At 43.5% G+C, this 22,870-nt stretch overlaps 1 protein-coding gene across 2 annotated transcripts in view; it reads right to left on the bottom strand.

Moving 5' to 3' along the window:
- Positions 1 to 317: 317 nt before the first annotated feature.
- The window catches only part of LOC118396437 (DENN domain-containing protein 5B-like), a 53,431-nt gene continuing 30,878 nt past the window's right edge, over positions 318 to 22,870 (bottom strand). For both annotated transcript variants that reach the window (XM_035790648.2, XM_035790649.2), the window contains exons 14-21: positions 20,888 to 21,009; positions 19,905 to 20,050; positions 19,510 to 19,628; positions 18,968 to 19,155; positions 18,592 to 18,674; positions 7,907 to 8,033; positions 7,370 to 7,532; positions 318 to 3,991 (exon numbers count right to left, since the gene is read on the bottom strand). In XM_035790648.2, coding sequence (XP_035646541.1) covers positions 3,808 to 3,991; positions 7,370 to 7,532; positions 7,907 to 8,033; positions 18,592 to 18,674; positions 18,968 to 19,155; positions 19,510 to 19,628; positions 19,905 to 20,050; positions 20,888 to 21,009 — 1,132 coding nt within the window. In that variant the 3' untranslated portion in view covers positions 318 to 3,807. The remainder of the gene's footprint in view (positions 3,992 to 7,369; positions 7,533 to 7,906; positions 8,034 to 18,591; positions 18,675 to 18,967; positions 19,156 to 19,509; positions 19,629 to 19,904; positions 20,051 to 20,887; positions 21,010 to 22,870) is intronic.

Here is a 22,870-nt window from a genome sequence, read left to right as displayed (position 1 = left end):
AGAGGTTATTTTGTAATTACATCATGTATATCTGATATCTAATTAGAGATGAACTTTACAGTAAAACTATTGGTCAACAACTGAGATGCTTATAAAAAGGGTTGTAGATTCATTGTTCTCTCTCTCTCTCTATGCTTAGAATAATGCCTTGTAACTGAAGCTTTATGCCCTGTATGTGAATCCTTTCATTTTACAATGTAATTCCATTCTCAGACATTTCTTAATGGCCTGTTACTGTAACTCACCTATCGGGCTGATGGGCTCATTGCTTTCAGTTACACGAGTCGTGAGAATCATATCACCCGGCAAACAAAGCAAACAGTTTATCTCAGACTTTAATCTTTAACGACACGTTTCATAAATATTCAAAGTAACAATAGTACATTATTGCTTACCCTCATATCTATGTTCAGGTAATATTAGTAGAGACTTGGTCATTGTGGCTTTGACTAAGGACAGTGCTTGCAGGACAACGCACGAGACAGTATCTTGGGACCTTGTCAACAAAGAAAGCACATGTAATATCAATATAATATGAAGCTCATTTCTGTACTCAGTGTTTCGACCTAGCAATTACAATTAAATAAGCAACACGATATTACGATCAGAAAATGCAGAAAACACTTTTCTACTCGTTGACAGATTGTTTTCACAAGGCTACTGTAATTAACATTGTATATTGTGACATTGGATGACTGAAGGACGACTTCTTACTTGGCGACGTTCAAATAAACAAACATTCACATTAAAAAAAAGAAGCTGTGTGAACAAAATGTTCATTTAACACAAGACCACTTTCAATATTTCACTAATCTATATTTGTCAGCAAAACCAGAATGACCCCGGAGGCAAACAGTGAATCGAACAACACAGATCAATAAGTCAGGGAACATTAAGAGTCGTGCCTCTTATGGCTTCAGTAGGTCAAATAAAACCTCCAATGTACAGGACTAGGCAACTGTTGCACAGAGACAATTTCAAGTACAATTACATGAGATTTTGGTAACACTTTAAATCAACTTTCATGAATGGGCATTCATAAACATACTTCTTTTGAAAATTACCCCCTTTTTCTCCCCAATGTCGTGGTATCCAATTGGTAGTTACAGTCTTGTCCCATCGGTGCAACTCCCGTACAGACTTGGGACAGGCGAAGGTGGAGATCCGTGCGTCCTCCGAAACATAACCGAGCTGAACAGCACCGCTTCTTGACACAATGCCTGCTTAACTCGGAAGCCAGCTGGAAAGCAACTGTGTCTGCGTGCATTGCACCCAGCTCGCCATAGGAGTCGTTAGAGTGCAATGGGACAAGAACATCCCTGCCGGCCAAACTGTCTCCCGGTCACAGCTGGCTGCGACAGAGCCTGGACACGAACCAGGATCTCTAGTGGCACAGCTAGCACTGCGCCACTCGGCAGGCCACTAATAAACAATTTATAAACGTACATGTTATTTGTAAGCCTTTATAAGCATAATATTTTATAACATTTATAGGTTATAAAGCATTTGATGTTTTTTTTCATGAAAGATATTACAAAGTGTTACCAAGGTTTGGAGGACAAACATGTACACCAGCTTTTGAGCAGAGTAACTATCCTAAATGAATCCATTCACAATGCCCATACCATAAAAATACACATGATTGGCGGGCAGAAAAACTGTGTCGAGAGAATACAGGGGTGTATTCATTAGTGCATACCATTGAAAACGGTAGCAAATATTAGTGTTTCTCATTGGACAAGTTTGTCCCTCCTCGTTTCGGCCCGTTTGGTTCCTAGTGAATACGCCCCTGATATGGTCATGCATGCATTTGTCAGGTTTATATTCCCAAGGAAAGCATAACAGCAATAGGGTTCAAAGTAGGCCTGGTGGGCAGGTCAAAGTTCATGACCATCACTACCACCGCAACTCTTTTCTCCTCCCTTGTTCTTCACGATGTGAGACATCAAAGCTGGCTGGGTAAAAGGGAATCACTCCGCCTCACTCCTCCTACAGACAGATCACAGTGTAGATAAGCATAAGAGGAGAAGAAAGAAAAAACATGTTTTCTTCTGTGTGTATGTACAGTATGTATGACATTGACTGATTTAGTGGACAAGGCAATAAGCCTGCTGTGCTGTGGCAATAGAGGCCTGCAGAAGCTGCCGTTTGGCAGTGGCTTGTTTCTGGGTTCCTTCCCCTCCCAGACACCACCCACAAATAACTTCCTCTTTTCATGAGAGTTCAGCTGTCTCGTTCTGACCAGCCCTGGTGGTTGTGTCTCAATAGTCGAAAGCCTGTGTCGCACAAAGCAATTTGGACGCAATTTCTGTAGTATACGTAAGTTGCTAACAGGGTTGCTCGGGGAGTAATTTGTTAGATGTAATCAGTCACATGTAATCAGCGAGAAAGTAATCGGATTACATTATGAAGTTTGGGTAATCAAAAGGTTATTTACCCTTACATTTTGGACAGGTAATTAGTAACTAACGGATTACATTTAGAAAGAAACCTACCCAACCCTGGTTGCAAGTGACATCTGAGTCCCGAACAGAACGATATGACAAGTCTTGTAGCTCACTGATTGGACATTGCATACAGTCAGTTGGTGAAATAGGATCGATCTCTAGCACTTGCGATGCAATGCAACTAAGTTGCTGGCCATTTTTGTGGGTTGACACACTGAGCAACCCAGATGTAACTTTGTTGCGAGCATTAAAAAAATTGCATTCAGATTGCTTCGTGTGACTTCGGCTTAAAGTAACTTCCTGTCATTGTCTCCTATCCTTCCTCTACACTAGATCGGACGGGATTGAAGAGGTGATGATCCAATGACGAGCTTTGTGCCACACTGCTTACTTACAACTGCCAAATCTACGCAGATCGGTGCGGAAAGGAAGGAGAGAGGACACCGTGAGAGGCAGTCATTAGGGCTGTGACGGTCATGTCATTTTGGATGACGGTAATTAGTCAGCCAAATGACCGCGGTCATCGTTATATAACCATATGAATAGCAAAACAAATTATATATATATATATATTTTTTAAGGGGCAATCTGCAGTTGCTACATTCATTTTGGGACTTGTGACTGAGTGATATGTACTCATTGATTCTTGAAGAATATAACTAACAAATGCCTCATTTAGATCAAATGTTATACGCCATCAGAACCTAAAATATAAGCTTGTTTTACTCCAATGTTTGAAAACAAAGTACATCTAAAACTAACACTTTACCCTAAAACATGGTTAATACTATAATTCTGACATCATGGATGGTCAGTCTTTGCATCCATAACTCTGTTTATGAATTTGAGAGTGGTTACATTTCTCCAGCCCCGTCCCTCAGCTTTACACCAAAGCAGGGGTGCTTTATTGCTTCAACCGCAGATTGCCGCTTTAAAGACGCACATTTTCTCTCTCCTGACTGCTGCTGCAGGGAGGGGGGGGCGTTGCCTAGGCAACTGAATACTAGTTAGCTACAACATCCTGCCTGTTTCACCAAGGAGCAACAAAGTTTCATCCGTTGTAGAGTCCGTGTTACAGCAGAAACCGACGCAACCGCACAAATGCCCAGCCGTCCCGTCAGCTGTTCATTCCACCCCCGCCCCCCAAAAAACATGATCATAATTTCAATGGTTATGAAGGTGATTTTATTTTCATGACAGTCTTCATCCATAACCGTCAGTTAAGTGGTTATACGGTAATTGTGCCAGCCCTAGCAGTCACTCGACTCTGTTGAGGTCCTGCTACCCTGCCCTGTGTACGTTGTGCATTATGTGAATAGGGGTAAAACTCCATATCCCAGTGTCCTCAGTGGCGGTGGGGTTAAAGGTCAACCCCCTTAATGAGGGCCGTCTCCAGGGTGATGGGGAACTCGTGGAGGGTATGGAGGATGCGAGAGAGGGAGTTGACGGCCGCGTGGTCCAGGACCAAAGCCGACTCCTCGTAGAGACGTGCCGTCAGCTGGGACTCGGCCAACAAGGGGAGCCACTGGGGCAGCAGCTGGTCCCTGCCAACACAAAGGGTCAAAGGTCAAATCATAACTTTCTCCAGAGGTCTATTCAGGAAGGTGCAATGCTACCTAACATTCAGACAGAAATACATTGTGTAAAACAAATCTGATTGCCTACCATGTGAAATAGAGTGATCATGTCAGCTCTATTCATTACATTTCTATCTGCAATGTTCTGAATGTTCCACCTCTCTAAATACACCCCATGATTATTCTGATTAGGACGAAGTTGCCCCAAGGCAACTGATCTAAGAAAAGTTTTGCATTTATGCTATAATGGTTAAGGATTGGAATTGGCGAGAGGGAGCTGATCCTAAATCTGTGCCTATAGGGGCAACTTGTACCTGGAGCTGTTGACTAGGCCCTCAGATTCAAGTTAGGCATTTTATTTAAAATTCAACAACATCAATTAAGTGAGCTCATTCAATATGGGTTTTATTTGATGCTTCTTCCAATATAGTGGTCAGTTACTAGCTAGGTGGTCCGTCTCAGGAAAATGTAGATACAATATACAAAAGAGTACTATGTCCAAACAAAGCACCTCAGACCACTTACTACCCAAAATCCTCGCCGAAATAACAGAGTGCGATGTAAACGAGTCAGGTCGGTGACTGTGAGGCCTTGGGTGCTCCAGGAAGGGGCAAGACTGTGCTGAAGCCCCCTCTAGAATAGCCCTTGCACATACACGCATGTACTATATATTGCAAGCACTCGTATGCATGGACCAAGCTACTGCTTACCTACCCCCAGTGAAAAATGTATAGTGCCGCCCCTGGGCCTTGGAGACCAATTAAATAATCAAAATGTTGATTTATTAGCCTATTTGTTATAAGTATTGAGGTATAGCGTGTGAAATCATTGTCAAAGGTACCATACACATCTAGATTATTGATGTATTTAAAATGTTGACATGTAAAAAATGTATTAATTTAACCTTTATTTCACTAGGCAAGTCGGTTAACAACGAATTCTTATTTACAATGACGGCCTACCATATAGAATTATCAAAATATTATTTTTAACAACTCCAAAGCAAATACATGTGGTGCAGGAACCACTGACTCGCTGCATTTCTCTATTATCAAGACACGTGCTGGTAACGCTTAACTGGTTCGGACAGCTCATGAGGTGTCCTAAATATCTGTCCACTAGGGGTGACTCTTATTATTAAAGAGGCTTCATGCATAGCTTTTATTTGTACTCATAAGAGTAAAATGTCTATTCTCAGCACTTACGACCAATCTTCTACTTTGTGTGGTTACGGGCCCATTCCTGTTGCCAGCCACTCTGCCGGAGCAGCGCTCAGGGGCTTCAGGGGGAGTGAACGTGTGTAACTCTGACTGACACAATTAACACAACCACCAGAGGGCAGGGGTGACGTTCCGATTTTCATTAGAAAGCCCTGTTCAAATGCATCTATCCAAGTCACACCTGCACAAGTGGGGTCTCAACCGGGGTTTATTCTGAAGGATGCAGCGTTCTGAACAGGCAGATAGAAATATGATGACCAGAGCTGAAATGATTCCCTATTCTGCATGACAGTCATATCTGTTCTACTTGTTGGATTCTGAGAATATGAAATATACTTATTCATGTCACTGAGGGAGAGAGGGTAATGTATAACATTTACATGATATCAGGTATCCTATTGAAATATTGAGTGCTTAGGTTTAGAGGGTCTACACTAGAAGTGAATGGTTATCTGTAGGAGGGAGGTATGTGGTGTGTGCAATTAAGCTTGGAATGTGCTGAGTGCAGGGAAAGTGATCACATGTGGCAGGCATTGATAAGGGGAGAGAGCCAAGGATTAGTGATGAAGGGGGGTCGAGATGAGCTCAGGTCACGTTAACTTCTTTGGGACTGGGGGGCAGTATTGAGTAGCTTGGATAAAAAGGTGCCCAGAGTAAACTCCCTACTACTCAGGCCCAAAAGCTAGAATATGCATATAATTAGTAGATTTGGATGGAAAACACTGTTTGAATGATGTCTGTGAGTATAACAGAACTCATATGGTGTCTGGCAGAGTGCCATGAGCTTATCACGCACGCCCCGTGAGAGTTAGCTGCTTTCCATTGCATTTCTAAAGACAAAGGAATTCTCCGGTTGGAACATAATTGAAGATTGTTAAAAACATCCTAAAGATTGATTCTATACATCGTTTGACATGTTTCTACGAACTGTAATAGAACTGTTTTGACATTTCGTCTGAACAAGTGATCGCGCATTATGCATTTGGATTACTGGGCTAAATGCGCAAACAAAAATGAGGTATTTGGACATAAATGATGGACTTTATCGAACAAAACAAACATTTATTGTGGAACTGGGATTCCTGGGAGTGCATTCCGATCAAGATCATCAAAGGTAAGTGAATATTTATAACGCTATTTCTGACTTTTCTGACACCTCTCTTTTTTTGGAAAATGTCTGGATATTTTTCTGTGACTAGCGCTGACCTAACATAAATCGCAAGGTGTGCTTTCGCCGTAAAGCGTTTTTGAAATCTGACACAGCGGTTGCATTAAGGAGAAGTTCATCTACATATCCATGTGTAACACTTGTTTATTATGAGTATTTCTGTAATTTGATGTGGCTCTCTACACTTTCACCGGATGTTTGTTTGAGACAACGCATTTGTGATCATAACACACCAATTTCAAATGAGGTTTTTGGACATAAAGATGAACTTTATCGAACAAAACACACATTTAATGTGTAACATGAAGTCCTGTGAGTGCCATTTGATGAAGATCATCAAAGGTTAGTGATTAATTTAATCGATATTTCTGATTTTCGTGAGCCCTCTCCTTGGCTGGAAAATGGCTGTATGGTTTTCTGTGACTAGGTGCTGACCTAACATAATAGTTTGGTGTGCTTTCGCTGTATTTACAATAAGTTATTTACAATAAGTGTATCTTTAAAATGGTGTAAAATATTTGTATGTTTGAGGAATTTTAATTATGGGATTTCTGTTGTTTTGAATTTGGCGCCATGCAATTTCATTGGCTGTTGGTGAGGTGGGACGCTACCGTCCCACATATCCCAGAGAAGTTAAGGGAGAAAGAAAAGTTTTTGACCCGTATCACTTAAGTGTCCTGCCTAGCAGTAAAGACAATATTTGTACAGATGTGTAAGTGGACACTCAGCCTTTTGCTTGTGTGAAAATGTTTTTGTCTAATGCATCTATATTGATCCTCTGGGAAGAATAAACTTGGTTAAGCTTTCATAGCATCCGTTGAGATTGAACTCTGAAAATTAGAACCTAACATACTAAATATATTTACAGTATATCTGAATGTTTTTTGATGTGACGTTACATCCTCCTGGCCCCTACCATCTCCATTGCCGTTTGAACTTTCAACTTTGACCTCTCACCTGACTCCCAAGCAGACCAGCAGCTGGAACTTGCCCTCCTTGCCGATGTTCCGCGGCGAGGCGTTGATGGCGTTGGCATAGTGACACAGAGAGTCACACAGTTCCGTTGACCCCCGCAAGTCACCCATTTGATCCGCCGTCTCAATGGAAACCACCACCTTCTCTGTGGGGGAGAGGTGCGGAGCAGGTAACACATTAGAAGGACAGGGTTCATAGATAAATAATGACTATTCCTACACTAGACTTCTAGTAATTTTATTTCTATGGCAAGGATGACCCTTGGATAACTATGGAATAAAGATCTGAGCTAAGGAGGCGGGCCAAATTGAGAAGTCGTTCTATGATTTCAGTAAGTGTATGTACTGTTCTAGAAAAATAACTGTTGAAGGCAAAGATGAGGCTGTGCTGCACTAACAATGAATAATGTAAAAGTGAACTTACACTAAATCAGCCACTAGATTGAGACAGGTTATATGGACTTAGAGTACTACACTCCACATAGTCTGTCCGCGTGCACACACACCCACACCCACTTACCCACAAAGTCCCATATGAACACACTCCTTTGGAATAAGCGGGAGGACTTGAAGCCATGCAGGAGGAACTGTTCCAGGGAGCGCACCAGCCCCTCCTCTCCACACAGCAGAGCAGTCAGGTTCCCCCTCTGAGGAGAGGAGAGGTCTTGCATTCAGAAATGTTTGGGCATATCATCACAGAAATTGGAACGCAGGTTTAGTAAGCCAGGAGTCCACCACAATGATGACATTTGATGCACGAGTTCAATGGTATGAGAGTAGCCAATTTTCACGTCCCATAAAGTGTCCTTGCAAATGAGGCACTACTGTCTTGCCTATGGTGTTGTACAATTGCCGGGCTGCAGTGTGGAGGAGTTGAATTATGGTTGCCACGGTGACAAACCCCAACACAGGGCGATAGTATTTAGTACACTTAATTTCCAAAGGGCTTTCAAAGTACCACGCTTCAGCTTTCCCTTCAGGTTCCTAAAATAACCAAATCCAAAGCATTTGCTGTCACACAATCACCCAAAGCGTTGTGTTTTTATACATTATAATTGAATGGATTTTCTTTCCAATTTTCTGTAATTTACAATACACCGAGGGGCTGTGTAAATCTGCAAGGCTCCTCAGCTTCTGCTGTGCCGAGGAAAGGGTAATTTATTCAAGCTGATTGATAGAGGCGTTGTCCTGGTGGCAGGGGCTAAGTGGCATCCAATTAAAATGTTATTAAGGTGCACCACAGGCCCCATAGTAGCAATACTACCGTGATTCACCAACAGTCTCTACAGGGCTTGGTGTTTAAAGGGGAGGTCAGGGCCCGTATCCACTAAGCGTCTCAGAAAAGGTCCTAGGAATCCTGTTAAAACCCGTTTTAGGACAACAACAACAAAGAACTCTTCGCTCAGAGGACATTTTAAGATGATATTATAACGCTGCTCAGAGAAACTCTGATCCAGGAGTAAAAATCAGCCTATAAAAGTTTAACCCGCAATCAGGACAGTTGGAGGTACGTAAAGGTAAGGTTGTGGTGACGTTGTTGAAAATCATGGGGAATAACCAATCGCGAGGAGACATTGCCAGCTGTGAACTCTGTAGCATGCTACAGAAAACCAAGGTGAACCAAATGTTACAATGGTAAAACATTTAACGGCCTATACTTTACACCTGACACGAACACTTTGCCTACTCTGTTTTATTTTTTTATAATGTGATGGGCCTATTGCACTGAATCATACAGTATTGCCTGTCTATGGTGCAGGACCCACTGACTCTCTGCCAATCACCAAGACACCTGCTGGTAACATAACTGGTTAGGACAGCTCGAGCTCTCCTAAATATCTGTCGACTAGGCAGGACTCTTACGACGAAAAGGGCTTCATGAACAGCTTTTATTTTTTTTTAGCCATAAGAGTAGGAGTAAAACGTCTACTCTCAGACTTATGACCAATGCTCTACCCTGAGTCACTGTGGATACGGCTTCAAGGCAGGCTTTTAAAAGGGGGAGGTCAGAGCAGGCCGTAGACTAGAGAGAGAGAGAGAAAAAAAAAGCCAGTCTGCCTTTTAACTGTGAGAGATTCTGCCTTGCAGAGTGAAGGTCATGAATCGTGTACAAGAAACACGAACACACTAGAGTTGGGAGGTGTCCAGATGTTCATAGAGTTCCTGTACCATACCGGGGTATACTGTACTACCAGCAGTGGACCAGCAAGGTATTTCTTTCCAAACGTTTAAAAAAACATACAGAACAATTTAGGCAGCAGGGATCTTAATCCAGGAGGAGGTTGGTTGTCTCTGTTGTAACCAAGAAGCTTGATCTCGCAAACGAGCCACTTATCGAGCAAGTGAGCAAACAAAATGCATAGGCTGGAGCCCTGGGGTCTCATTTATAGACGTTGCATACGTACAACATATGTCCCAAACATGTGAATGCCAGTTTTCACAAAAAAAGTTGGAATTTATAAAGAATGTGCTTTTCTCCCCGCTAACTTTAGACCATGCGTATGCTCAGCCAAGAAGCTAAAAATACACACTAAACTTTAGCCTGTTAGGCTTAAGCCTGCATATGGCCTGCATGTTCTGTTGTTAAAATAGTGCTATACAAATAAAATGCATAATTATTTTTGTATTATTCTTATTGTCACTTATTATTTGAGATATTTTTACATTATAGGTTAAATATAATTTGTCACTTGGGCTTATGGCTATTCCTTATAGGCTAATCAATTCTCACTCATTAACCATTTGCCAGCAGCATACCACCCTGCACACCACTGCTGGCTTGCTTCTGAAGCTAAGCAGGGTTGGTCCTGGTCAGTTCCTAGATGGGAGACCAGGTACTGCTGGAAGTGGTGTTGGAAGGCCTGTAGGAGGCACTCTTTCCTCTGGTCTAAAAAAATATCCCAATGCCCCAGGGCAGTGATTGGGGACACTGCCCTGTGTAGGGTGCTGTCTTTTGGAAGGGATGTTAAACGGGTGTCCTGACTCTCTGAGGTTATTAGCCACAGGGACTTTCAGAGGAAATAGTGTGACAGATCGGGCATATCACAGCCCTCCCTCTGCCGTGTAATGCCAAGTGTTGGATGGCATCATTTGTCTGTGTCTGAGGTACATACGGTTCCCCTACACAGCCAGTGAACAGGCAAAAAAACTATTGCAATTTATAGCAATGGAAGGTTTTCCAAATTGTGATCGGGGCGATCGACTGCCCTAGTGTTGCAATAAGGGCAACAGTGAGAACAAGTTTGTGTATGTGAACTGGAAAAACGTCCACTCCATCAATGTGCAAGTGATTTGTAATCGACAAATGGCACTCACCGATGTTGTTGACCATTGGCCCGGTTCAAGTCACGACTTGTTCATCCGGATGAACAGCAGTGTGGGCAACAGACTATATATAAGCTAAATACAGTTGAAGTCAGAAGTTTACATACACTTAGGTTTGAGTCATTAAAACTTGTTTTTCAACCACTCCACAAATCTCTTGTTAACAAACTATAGATTGGCAAATCAGTTAGGACATGTACTTTGTGCATGACACAAGTAATCTTTCCAACAATTGTTTACAGACAGATTATTTCATTTATAATTCACTGTATCTCAATTCCAGTGGATCAGAAGTTTACATACACTAAGTTGACTGTGCCTTTAAACAGCTTGGAAAATTTCACAAAATGATGTCATGGCTTTAAAGGCTTCTGATAGGCTAATTGACATAATTTGAGTCAATTGGAGGTGTACCTATGGATGTATTTCAAGGTCTACCTTCAAACTCAGTGCCTCTTTGCATGACATCATGGGAAAATCAAAAGAAATCAGCCAAGACCTTGAAATACATTGTAGACCTCCACAAGTGTGGTTCATCCTTGGGAGCAATTTCCAAAAGGTACCACGTTCATCTGTACAAACAATAGCACGCAAGTATAAACACCATGGGACCACGCAGCCGTCATACCGCTCAGGAACGAGAGATGAACGTACTTTGGTGTGAAAAGTGCAAATCAATCCCAGAACAACAACAAAGGATCATGTGAAGATGCTGGAGGAAACAGGTACAAAAACGAGTCCTATATTGACATAACCTAAAAGGCCGCTCAGCAAGGAAGAAGCCACTGCTTCAAAACCGCCATAAAAAAGCAAGACTCCGGTTTGCAACTGCACATGGGAACAAAGATTGTACTTTTTGGAGAAATGTCCTCTGGTCTGATTAATCAAAAATAGAACTGTTTGGCCATAATGACCATCTTTATATTTTGTGGGAGGGAGGCTTGCAAGCCAAAGAACACCATCCCAACCGTGAAGCACGGGAGTGGCAGCATCATGTTGTGGGGGTGCTTTGCTGCAGGAGGGACTGATGAACTTCAAAAAATGGATGGCACCATGAGGAAGGAAAATGATGTGGATATATTCAAGACATCAGTCAGGAAGTTAAAGCTTGGTCGCAAATGGTTCTTCAAATGAACAATGACCCCAAGCATACTTCCAAAGTTGTGGCAAAATGGCTTAAGGACAACAAAGTCAAGGTATTGGAGTGGCCATCACAAAGCCCTGACCTCAATCCTATAGAACATTTGTGGGCAGAACTGAAAAAGAGTGTACGAGCAAGGAGGCCTACAAACCTGACTCAGTTACACCAGCTCTGTCAGGAGGAATGGGCCAAAATTCACCCAATTTATTGTGGGAAGCTTGTGGATGGCTACCCAAAATGTTTGAGTGTATGCTACCAAATTCTAATTGAGTGTATGTAAACTTCTGACCCACTGGGAATGTGATGAAAGAAATAAAAGCTTAAATAAATCTCTACTATTATTCTGACATTTCACATTCTTAAAATAAAGTGGTGATCCTAACTGACCTAAGACAGGGATTTTTTTACTAGGATTAAATGTAAGGAATAGTGGAAAAACTGAGTTTAAATGTATTTGGCTAAGGTGTATGTAAACTTCTGACATCAACTGTAACTAGCAGGTTTAATTATGAAATAGTCACAATTATTTCCCCTGCATCAATTATTTTTTTTCCCCCTCCTCCCAGGTAATAGGGTATATCCCCTTAAACTCTGGCTGATCACCAACTCCCAGGGCGCAGAAGAGAGGCGCTTCAACGAGCTCCACTGTCTCATCCACCCCCTTGTGGAGCACACAATAGGTGCACTAAAAGGGAGATGGCGGTGCCTTGATACACGCGGTGGGAGACTCCTGTACAGGCCTGAGAAAGTGTGCAGAATTGTAATGGCTTGCTGTGTGTTGTACAACATGGCTGTGTGCAATTGGGTTCCCATCCTCCCAGAGGACATGAAGACCCGATGAACCTCAGGATAACTGCCAACCTCCTAGCAAGCAGCCAAATGCAACCGCAATTCAGTTGCGACTGGGTGTTATGTGTTGTTTTCAAAGAAGTTTGGATCGTAATTATTTGGTTCAAATACATTTGTTTATCATCAAGTAGAAGGCAGTCCATCGTCCTCGAGGATCGATTTTAACGGAATGCACCTCGGGATCTTAACAGGATCATAACACCTTGGAATGTCTTTACGCCTGACTGAAATAGATTTATTTGTATTTTTCCCAGGCCACTTCTTCGGGAAGATATTCAATGAGTTCCCCGAAGACAATGAATATGGTTATCTTTATCCTTTAGCCATGTAAAAACTGCTCTTTCTTTCTTATTATCAGCCAAACCATTGGAGTTATAGCTAGCTATACTTAATTCACCGATTACCATGATGGGTTACATTTTGAGATACTTATCACTGTCCTTACCACCATTTTGAAATGCGTAATCATACTAACTCTAAGTAGACCTCCAGTTGTCCTCAAATACCCCTCCCACAAAAGACAACATAAAAATAGAACCATAAATCCCTCTCCTTTCCCCTTTAGTTTATTTAGTTAATTAATTTGACCATTTAAAAAGAAACAAGCACACATAAAACTTGAAAAGGCCATACATGCACATGAATAAAAACATTGAGGATATCACACAATAAAGTCTGGGACTTTTTTTCAATTGTGGTCCTCTTGAGACAAGATGGCTAGACAAGATCGAACACAGTATGGCAGTAGATTCTTCCAGTATGAATCTGTCCTACACTGTTGCACAGTTGAGAGTGCGACCTTATTGGTGATTCCCCTTAATGCAGATTGGTCAGTGGCTATGTATCTATGCAATAGAAATAAAATATATATATAGTCTTTGAACTTGAACTCAATGTGTTCTTTGGCAGAAATGCATTTTGGAACATGTGAACTTGCATGTGCCTTAATAACAGTATAATTTTTAAAATTATGAGCCTAGTTGGTTTAGCCACAGAAAAAGACAGGAACTTTCCCTCTAGCCATGATTGGCTGAGATAATGGATAGGCTGGACATGCCAAGAGATGAGTTCGGAATGGTCTGCCATGTAGCATGCTTCTGTCTATAACATGAGCTGCTCAGTATGTGTAGATACCGCAGGTGGCATTTTTTTAAAGATCTAACATTAGCCATGGAGAACTGCAAAAGTGTTGCTACTACACTCAACAACATTGCTGCCCTGAATTTAGCAGGCGCTATCGACAAAGATCAGTGGGGAAAAGTTGTGATGGACTACTTTCTGCACACGATCAGTGTGAACCGGAGTGATTTGACACAACGCGGGCCAAACAAGCTGTACAAACAAAAGCAGACACGACACAGAATGCCTTCCTTAGTAACAGGGGTTCCAGTCTGCCGTATAGAGATTATCCATGTATACGGGTAAGAGTCTAGCTACATTTTCCGTTATTTTCCGTTTCTAATTTTGCCAAAGTCGTTTTCATTGCAAGTTAAAGCGTACTGTTAGCTAGCTAGGGAATGTTAGCTTGCTGGTTCGCTAGCTAGCGTTAATAATAATAATATAATAATAATATATGCCATTTAGCTTTTATCAGCTGACTTACAGTCATGTGTGCATACATTTTACGTATGGGTGGTCCCGGGAATCGAGGCGTTACAAGCGCCATGCTCTATGATCTGTGTAATAATATTATTAGTATCTCAAAAATCCATATGCATTGCTAGTTATATCCTAATGTTAGCTAGCTACTTAACATTGAACGTATTTGGTTAGCTTTAGGTACCTGCAGATTCATACTACAGCATTTCATGCATTTCATTCCATATGGAAATCCGTTTGTATTTCTTGTAGAATGGGTTGGGATTGTGGTTCCTTCTTCAGCTAGCTATCTACATGTCTAAACAAAAAAAGACTCCACTTCACCAGATGATTACATGACCCATGTTAGCCAGGTGTGTCTGGGGTTGATTACGACCATCTATTGTATTTCATGAACATGTGTAAATGTCTTGACAAAAAGTGACCCATCTTCTTAGGTAGATGTGGCTGGGGGGGTGGTTATAGCATTTCTTTCACATGACCCATCAATTTTGACAAATGTGTCTGGGTAAGCGACATCTCATAATTATCAAATATTTTTTTATCTGGACACTTTCTATTTTTGATATCACTACTATGCAAATGTGCAAAGTCAGATTAGGATATAGGCCAAGAACTAGATAAAGTGTATTTTTACCTGGAGTTTTTCCCTATTGTAGGCTACTACTCACCATTTTCAGTCTTGAAATCTTTGGTTGTTAACTACACTACCTTGCTCACTCTGTTTAGCACATGTGAATCCTTAAAGAGATGGGTGGGGCTAAGGCTTCAGAGGGTGTGAACGATGCTGAATAGGTGTCGACAAAGGAGAGCTCTCCAGTAGGTGTACCAAAATATTCAAGTGCCATTTTCTCAAAAGTGGAGTTTCAAATTAATCAACATTCAAAGCAGAACTACTTTCCCATTGTTCCAAAACTGCAGGTTATGATATACCATTTTGTAGTGCATAAACATTGTCTATCCTCGGTTGCAACACTCACTACAGAGTTCCAAACTGTCTCTGGAAGGAACGTTAGCACAATAACTGTTTGTCAGGATCTTCATGAAATGGGTTTCCATGGCTGAGCAGCTCCACACAAGCCTAAGATCACCATGCGCAATGCCAAGTGTCGACTGGAGTGGTGTAAAGCTTGCTGCCATTGGACTCTAACAGTGGAAACGTGTTCTCTGGAGGGATGAATCACACTTCACCATCTGGCAGTCCGACAGATGATTCTGGGTATGCGGAAGCCAGGAGAACGCTACCTGCCCCAATGCATAGTGCCAACTGTAAAGTTTGGTGGAGGAGGAATAATGGTCTGGGGTGATTTTTCATAGTTCGGGCTAGGCCCCTTAGTTCCTTAGTTCCAAGTGAAGGAAAATCTTAACGCTACAGAAACAAAAATCTCTCTGGTAAGAAGAAGGGTGGGGGTGTATGCCTTATGATTAAGGACTCATGGTGTAATCACAACAACATACAGGAACTCAAGTCCCTTTGTTCACCTAACCTAGAATTCCTTGCAATCAAATGCCAACCAAATTATCTACCAAGCAGACACCTCGACGACCCTGCTGAAATAACTTTACTGGACTCCTATGTAAACTAAAAACCAAATATCCTGAGGCTGCATTTATTGTAGCTGGGGATTTTAACGAAGCTAATCTGAGAACAATGCTTCCTAAATTCTATCTGCATATCAAATGCGCGACACGCGCTGATAGCATTCTGGACCATTGCTACTCTAACGTCCGCGATGCATACAAAGCCCTCCCCACCCTCCCTTCGGAAAATCTGACCATGACTCCATTTTGTTGCTCCTAGCCTATAGACAGAAACTAAAACAGGAAACGCCCATGCTCATGTCTATCCAATGCTGGTCTGACCAATCAGATTCAACGCTTCAAGACTGCTTCAATCACGTGGACTTGATTATGTTCCGGGTTGCCTCAGACAACAACATTGACGTATACACTGACTCTGTGAGCAAGTTTATTAGCAAGTGTATCAATGATGTTGTACACACTGTGACTATTAAAACCTTCTCTAACCAGAAACCATGGATTGATGGCAGCATTAGTCAGCAAAACTGAAAGCGCGAACCACCACTTTTAATCATGGCAAGGCGACTGGAAACATGACCGAATACAAACAGTGTAGCTATTCCCTCCGTAAGGCAATCATACAAGCAAAAGCGTCAGTATAGAGACAAAGTAGAGTCGCAATTCAATGGCTGAAACACGAGACATATGTGGCAGGGTTTACAGTCAATCACGGATTACAAAAAGAAAACCAGCCCCGTCGACAGACATCGGCATCTTGCTCCCAGACAAATTAAACAAGTTCTTTGCTCGCTTTAAGGACTACACAGTGCCATTGACACATCCCGCTACCAAAGCCTGTGAGTTCTCCTTCACCGTGGCCAACGTGAGTAAAACATTTAAATGTGTTAACCCTCGCAAGGCAATCCTTATCCCTGTCTGCTGTCCCCACATGCTTCAAGATGGCCACCATTGTTCCTGTTCCCAAGAAAGCAAAGGTAACTGAAACTAAATTACTATCGTCCCGTAGCACTCACTTCTGTCATCATGAAGTTCTTTGAGGGACTAGTCAAGGATCATATCACCTCCACCCTATCTGATACCCTAGGCCCACTCGAATTTGCTTACCACCCCAATAGGTTCACAGACAACACAATTGCCATCACATTGCACACTGCCCTATCTGGAAAAGAGGAATACCTATGTAAGAATGCTGTTCATTGACTACAGCTCAGCATTTAACACCATAGTAACCTCCAAACTCGTCATTAAGCTTGAGACCCTGGGTCTCGACCCTACCCTATGCAACTGGGTTCTGGACTTTCTGACGGGCCGCCCCCCAGGTGGTGAGGGTAGGGAACAACATCTCCACCCCACTGATCCTCAACACTGGGTCCCCACAAGGGTGAATTCAAAGCCCCCTCCTGTACTCCCTGTTCAAATCAAATTTGATTTGATTTTTGACTATGCCTGTGTGGCCATGCATGCCTCCAACTCAATCAGCAAGTTTGCAGACGACACTACAGTGGTAGGCTTGATTAGCAACAACGACGAGACAGCCTACAGGGAGGAGGTGAGGGCCCTCAGAGTGTGGTGTCAGGAAAATAACCTCTCACTCAACGTCAACAAAACAAAGGAGATGGTCGTGGACTTCAGAAAACAGTAGAGGGAGCACCCCCCCATCCACATCGACGGGACAGTAGTGGAGAAGGTGGAAAGTTAAGTTCCTCAGCGTACACATCACGGAAGAAGGCGCTGTCACCTCTTCAGGAGGCTTAAGGAATTTGGCTTGTCACCTAAAACACTCACAAACTGTTACAGCTGCACAATCGAGAGCGTCTTGTCGGGCTGTATCACCGCCTGGTATGGCAATTGCTCCACCCACAACCGCAAGGCTCTCCAGAGGGTAGTGCAGTCTGCAAAACGCATCACCGGGGGCAAACTACCTGCCCTCCAGGACACCTACAGCACTCGATGTCACAGGAAGGCCAAAAAGATGATTCCATTCCAGACGTTACAATGAGCCCGTCCTCTTATAGCTCTTCCCACCAGCCTCCACTAAATCCAGGGGGTTTCAGACTGGCACATAGCCGTTTATTTGGAGTGGGGGAAGGGGAGTTGCAAGGGCATTTTCTGTTAAACCTTACTAATGCTTGTGTACAAAAATATCCTTTAAGCCTAGGCATTGGGCTTAAGAATGTTTCTTTAACAAACTCATACAAGGTAGAAAAGTGCGCATTAATAGAGGCCTGTTCTAATTGTGTTGTGTGTGTGTAGAAGGACCCCATGATGTCTGGGCGCTCAGCCAAGAATGACAGAAACTAACTGCTTCCTCTCAGCCTAACTGGAGACAGAGTAAAGTGTTATATTCTTACCCACCAGTGATAGAGCTGTTGTTCTATTTGGAGCCTGTTTCTGGGCGAAAGGTTCATGTTTTGTGCGTGTTTAGGGGTAGGACATACGTCATTTGGGCCGAGAGTCAAAGGCGCTTGGCTTTCCCAACTTGGGGGAACCGTTGAGCTGCTGTTAGAGGAAGTATGTCTGGAGTGACTTCCTGTCACTTTGGCCCCCATTGTCCTCACTCAGTTGCGACAGACCGAGGCAACCTTTTCACCTGCACCATGCAGTCGTCGCTCCCCCACCACAGAGTGCGGTATTGAAAAACATACATAGATCCCCAAGGTGAATCTCTTTCTCAGAGATTAGACATTTCTGTTTTTGGAATCTCTTTCTCACACACGCATACCTACACACCTACACACACCCACCCATACCTCCTGCTCTGCTTTGTGGAAGTGCTTGACGAGGTTGTTTACTGCCTCCCTCATTTCCTCCTGCACCTGGACAGAAGACAGTCCTGAATGAAGGAGAGAGGGGAAGCGAGGATCATGGAGAAGAGATGGAGGGATTGAGAGGAGGAAGAGACGTGAAGATGGACAATGGCATGGAGGAGATAAGGAGATAAGGAGCGCATTAAAAGTAAGGTAAAGCAATGAGTGACTTAAAAAAAAAATGTTTTGCACATTTTACTCATGACAATAGAAAGAAAATATTACGGTTGACTGTTTCTATAAAAAGTGAAATATCTGTTTTTGACTGTCGTTTTAATTACAGGTGCAAACTGTGTGTGTGTCTGTCCCCCATACATACTGTTGTTACTGTTGCTGCGCCCCAGTGACCCCATGTGTCCACTCTGAGGGGGTGAACCCTGCTCCGGGGGCGTCCCCGTCCACCTCCCAGACTCCTCCTCTCCTCTGGGAGACACCAGCTGACCAATCAGCACCCTCTCCAGGCTGCCGTCACCCACACCCTTCCCCAGCCAGCGGCCACACGGGAACCTGGGAGGAGAGCGTGGATGTAGAGAGATAATGGGGTCAGAGGATAGATGTGAAATAGGGCAAGTGAGAAGTCATTTGGCATCTGGCAATTCAGAATTTTGAAGGAGAGTTACATTCATTGGGCACCAAACAAAAAGGGAGGGACGACCTGAACTTGTCTAATAATAAACACAAATTTTCCTGTTGCAGAACGTTTTCAAACGTTTTCCGTTGCGTGCCCTAATGAACATGACCTAGGTGAGTGCAGAAATTAGAGCAACACTTTTCCGACTAACGTGGTCCAAAAGATGTGGAGTTCAATGCAGGTTTGACACGCAGCCAAAACAGTGTGTCCATACAGTATGTGTGCGTTACCTGTAGGTGTGTCCAGTGATCTCGTTGTGCACAATCACACAGTCCACCAGACACTTAGCCAGTAGTCCAGAGTTCTCCTGCCCCAACTGCAGGGTGCTCAGCCTGCCCAGGTTCTGGCACTGACACAGAGACAGAGAGACCAAAGTGAGAACTGTGTGTGTGTGTGTGTGTGTGTGTGTGAGACAGTGATTTGTGAGAACGCGTGTACATGTAGGTGTGCGTGTGTGTGTGTGTGTGTGTGTGTGTGTGTGTGTGTGTGTGTGTGTGTGTGTGTGTGTGTGTGTGTGTGTGTGTGTGTGTGTGTGTGTGTGTTTGCACATGTGTGTTTGATGGAGAATTCCCAGAGCAGTAGCTTCCATCCACGCCACCCAGCCCAGAGGAACGGAGCATCTCACCTGGAAGACGATCTCCTGTGTGTTCTTGGGGATCTGCCTGACCCCAGAGTCACCCAGCTCTCCAGACACACACACCCAGGGGTTGGACATTGTCATGGCAATGCTCAGCTTCTTCATGGGCGTTATGACAACACGGTATGGAATGCCTGAAGGGACACAAGAGACAAGGACTTTTACATTTTGGTCATTTAGCAGATGCTCTTATCACTGCAAAGCGGTGAACACATTTCAGTGCAATGTTAGATGCCTTACCTCTAGTTCAGGGTTCCCCAACCTCACAGAATTTGTCCCGCGGGTGGTTTTATTTGTTTTATTTGATTTTAATTTAACAAATCTGCTCCCAAGTATTCTCACGCATAATAGAGCCACGGGATCATCTACAAATATAAACAAGGTCTGAAATTATTGTTTTACTCAAACATAATGTCTGTTTTGGCTTCTCGTGGTCAATTTGCAGTCTACACATTATTTATAATTAAGTTCATGGCCCCTTCATTTCCTCAAGACTTTAAAAAAAAAATATTTAATCGGCCCGCGGCTGAATCTAGTTGATGATCCCTGCTCTAGTTTAAACCAGCTAACAATGTTTGGTTCCCTAGTACGCTAGTGGTAACGTTCCACTATCCAAGATGCCAGTGTTCTAAAAACATTCCTTCTTAAAACGTTTCAGGGACTGTCTTAAGAACTGTTTTCAGAACTGCAGGTAGATGTTGACTTATGATATGAAAGTAATGTTTCTGCAAAATCAATCTAATAACTGTAACGCTCTAATAACATTAGGAAAACAGTCTCATACTGTTGTCATACAACCAAATAGGAACAAGGAACCCAACGAGAACACCCCCCGATATGTTCCAGGAACGGTTCTGGTTTCAGTATCTTGGAAGCTGCGACGTGTTCATTAGGAGCCGCAACAAATGAACACATTTAGCAGAAAGCTAAAAAGGAACACTTCTTATTGAACACAGCTCTGCTACACTTACTGATGGAGGTGAATGTGCGTGTGAAGCAGAGGTAGTCCACAGTGTTGAGGGACAGCAGGTGGAACAAGAACTGCTCCCTCTCCTCCTCACACAGTAGGAACGCGTGGGGCTTGTACAGCTGCCTGTAGGGAGGGGACCGAAAAGTGAACACACACACACACACACACACACACACACACACACACACCTCACAGAGAGAAGGAAGCAAAGCATACGTCTGAAGATTCATCTGCCCTTTTCCCGTCATGGTGACGACCCGAAACGTGGAGGCTCAAATATTTGTATTTTTCACATGGTCCTTTCCAGCACGGTCCTAGCAACTATCGTGGAGGTGCAACCAAGCCAGCTCAGTGCGGCTTCCCAAACTGTTTTATGATAAATTGTTTCCATATGGCATTTACATTGTAAACAATTCTGACTTTGCGAGTAAGGATGTCTTCGGAATAACTTCATTTGACCACCACTGACTTCTGAGTGGCTCGGCTCTGCTCAGCTCTGCTCAGCTCAAGTTTAAAGTTTTAATGGCACATGCACAAGTACAGTGAAATGCCTTTCTTGCAAACTCAAAACCCAACAATGCGCTAATCAATAACAATTGAATAAAAAATGCGCAATAAAGTAAGTAAGTAAGCATACTATATACAGGAAAACAATTATTAAGTCAGTTCCAATACAATATTTACAATGTGCAGGACTACTGGAGTGATGGAGGTAGATATGTAGAGGGGTAAGGTGACGAGGCATCAGGATATATGATAAACGGTAGCAGCAGCTTGTATGTGAGTGGCTGGGCGGGTGTGTAGAGTCAGCATAAATGTATGTGTGTATTCTGTGTGAGTGGGAAAATGATGGAGTGAGTGATTGTGTGTGTGTTGGAGTGAGTGTGTATAGGGCCCTGTGAGTGTGCATAGGGCCCTGTGAGTGTGTATAGGGCCCTGTGAGTGTGTATAGGGCCCTGTGAGTGTGTATAGGGCCCTGTGAGTGTGTATAGGGCCCTGTGAGTGTGTATAGGGCCCTGTGAGTGTGTATAGGGCCCTGTGAGTGTGTATAGGGCCCTGTGAGTGTGCATAGGGCCCTGTGAGTGTGTATAGGGCCCTGTGAGTGTGTATAGGGCCCTGTGAGTGTGCATAGGGCCCTGTGAGTGTGTATAGGGCCCTGTGAGTGTGTATAGGGCCCTGTGAGTGTGCATAGGGCCCTGTGAGTGTGTATAGGGCCCTGTGAGTGTGCATAGGGCCCTGTGAGTGTGTATAGGGCCCTGTGAGTGTGTATAGGGCCCTGTGAGTGTGTATAGGGCCCTGTGAGTGTGCATAGGGCCCTGTGAGTGTGCATAGAGACAGTGCACAAATAAAGGGTTAATAAAGATACAAGGTTAACGCAGACCGTCTGTGTAGCTATTTTGCTAGCTATTTATCAGTCGTATTGCTTGGGGATAGAAGCTGTTCAAGAGCCCGTTGTTGTCAGACTTGATGCACCTGGACCTCTTGCCGTGCGGCAGCAGAGAAAACAGTCTATGGCTTGGGTGGCTGGAGTCGTGAACGATTCTTCGGGCCTTCTTTTCAGACCGCTTAATATACAGGTCCTGGATGGCAGGGAGCTCGGCCCCAGTGATGTACTAGGCTTTCCGCACAACCCTCTGTAGCGCCATGCGGTCGAAGGCGGTGCTATTGCCATACCAAGCAATGATGCAGCCAGTCAATATGCTCTCAGTGGTACAGCTGTAGAACCTTTCCAGGATTCGAGGGCCCCTGCCAAACTTTTTCAACATCCCGAGGGGGAAGAGATACTGTCGCGTCTTCTTCACGACCGTGCGTGTGTGTTTGGACCAGTGGTTTGGACACCGAGTAACTTGAAGCTGTCTACCTGCTCCACTGCCGCCCTGTCGATATGGATGGGGGCATGCTCGCCCCCCCATTTCCTGTAGTCCATTATCATGTCCTTGGTCTTGCTGACCTCCCTGTATGCTGTCTCATCGTTGCTGGTGAT

The sequence above is a fragment of the Oncorhynchus keta genome, chromosome 17 (genome assembly GCF_023373465.1).
Source record: "Oncorhynchus keta strain PuntledgeMale-10-30-2019 chromosome 17, Oket_V2, whole genome shotgun sequence".
Lineage (NCBI taxonomy): Eukaryota > Metazoa > Chordata > Actinopteri > Salmoniformes > Salmonidae > Oncorhynchus > Oncorhynchus keta.
Note: the sequence above shows the minus strand (reverse complement) of the source record. Positions and strands in the feature narration are given on the sequence as shown.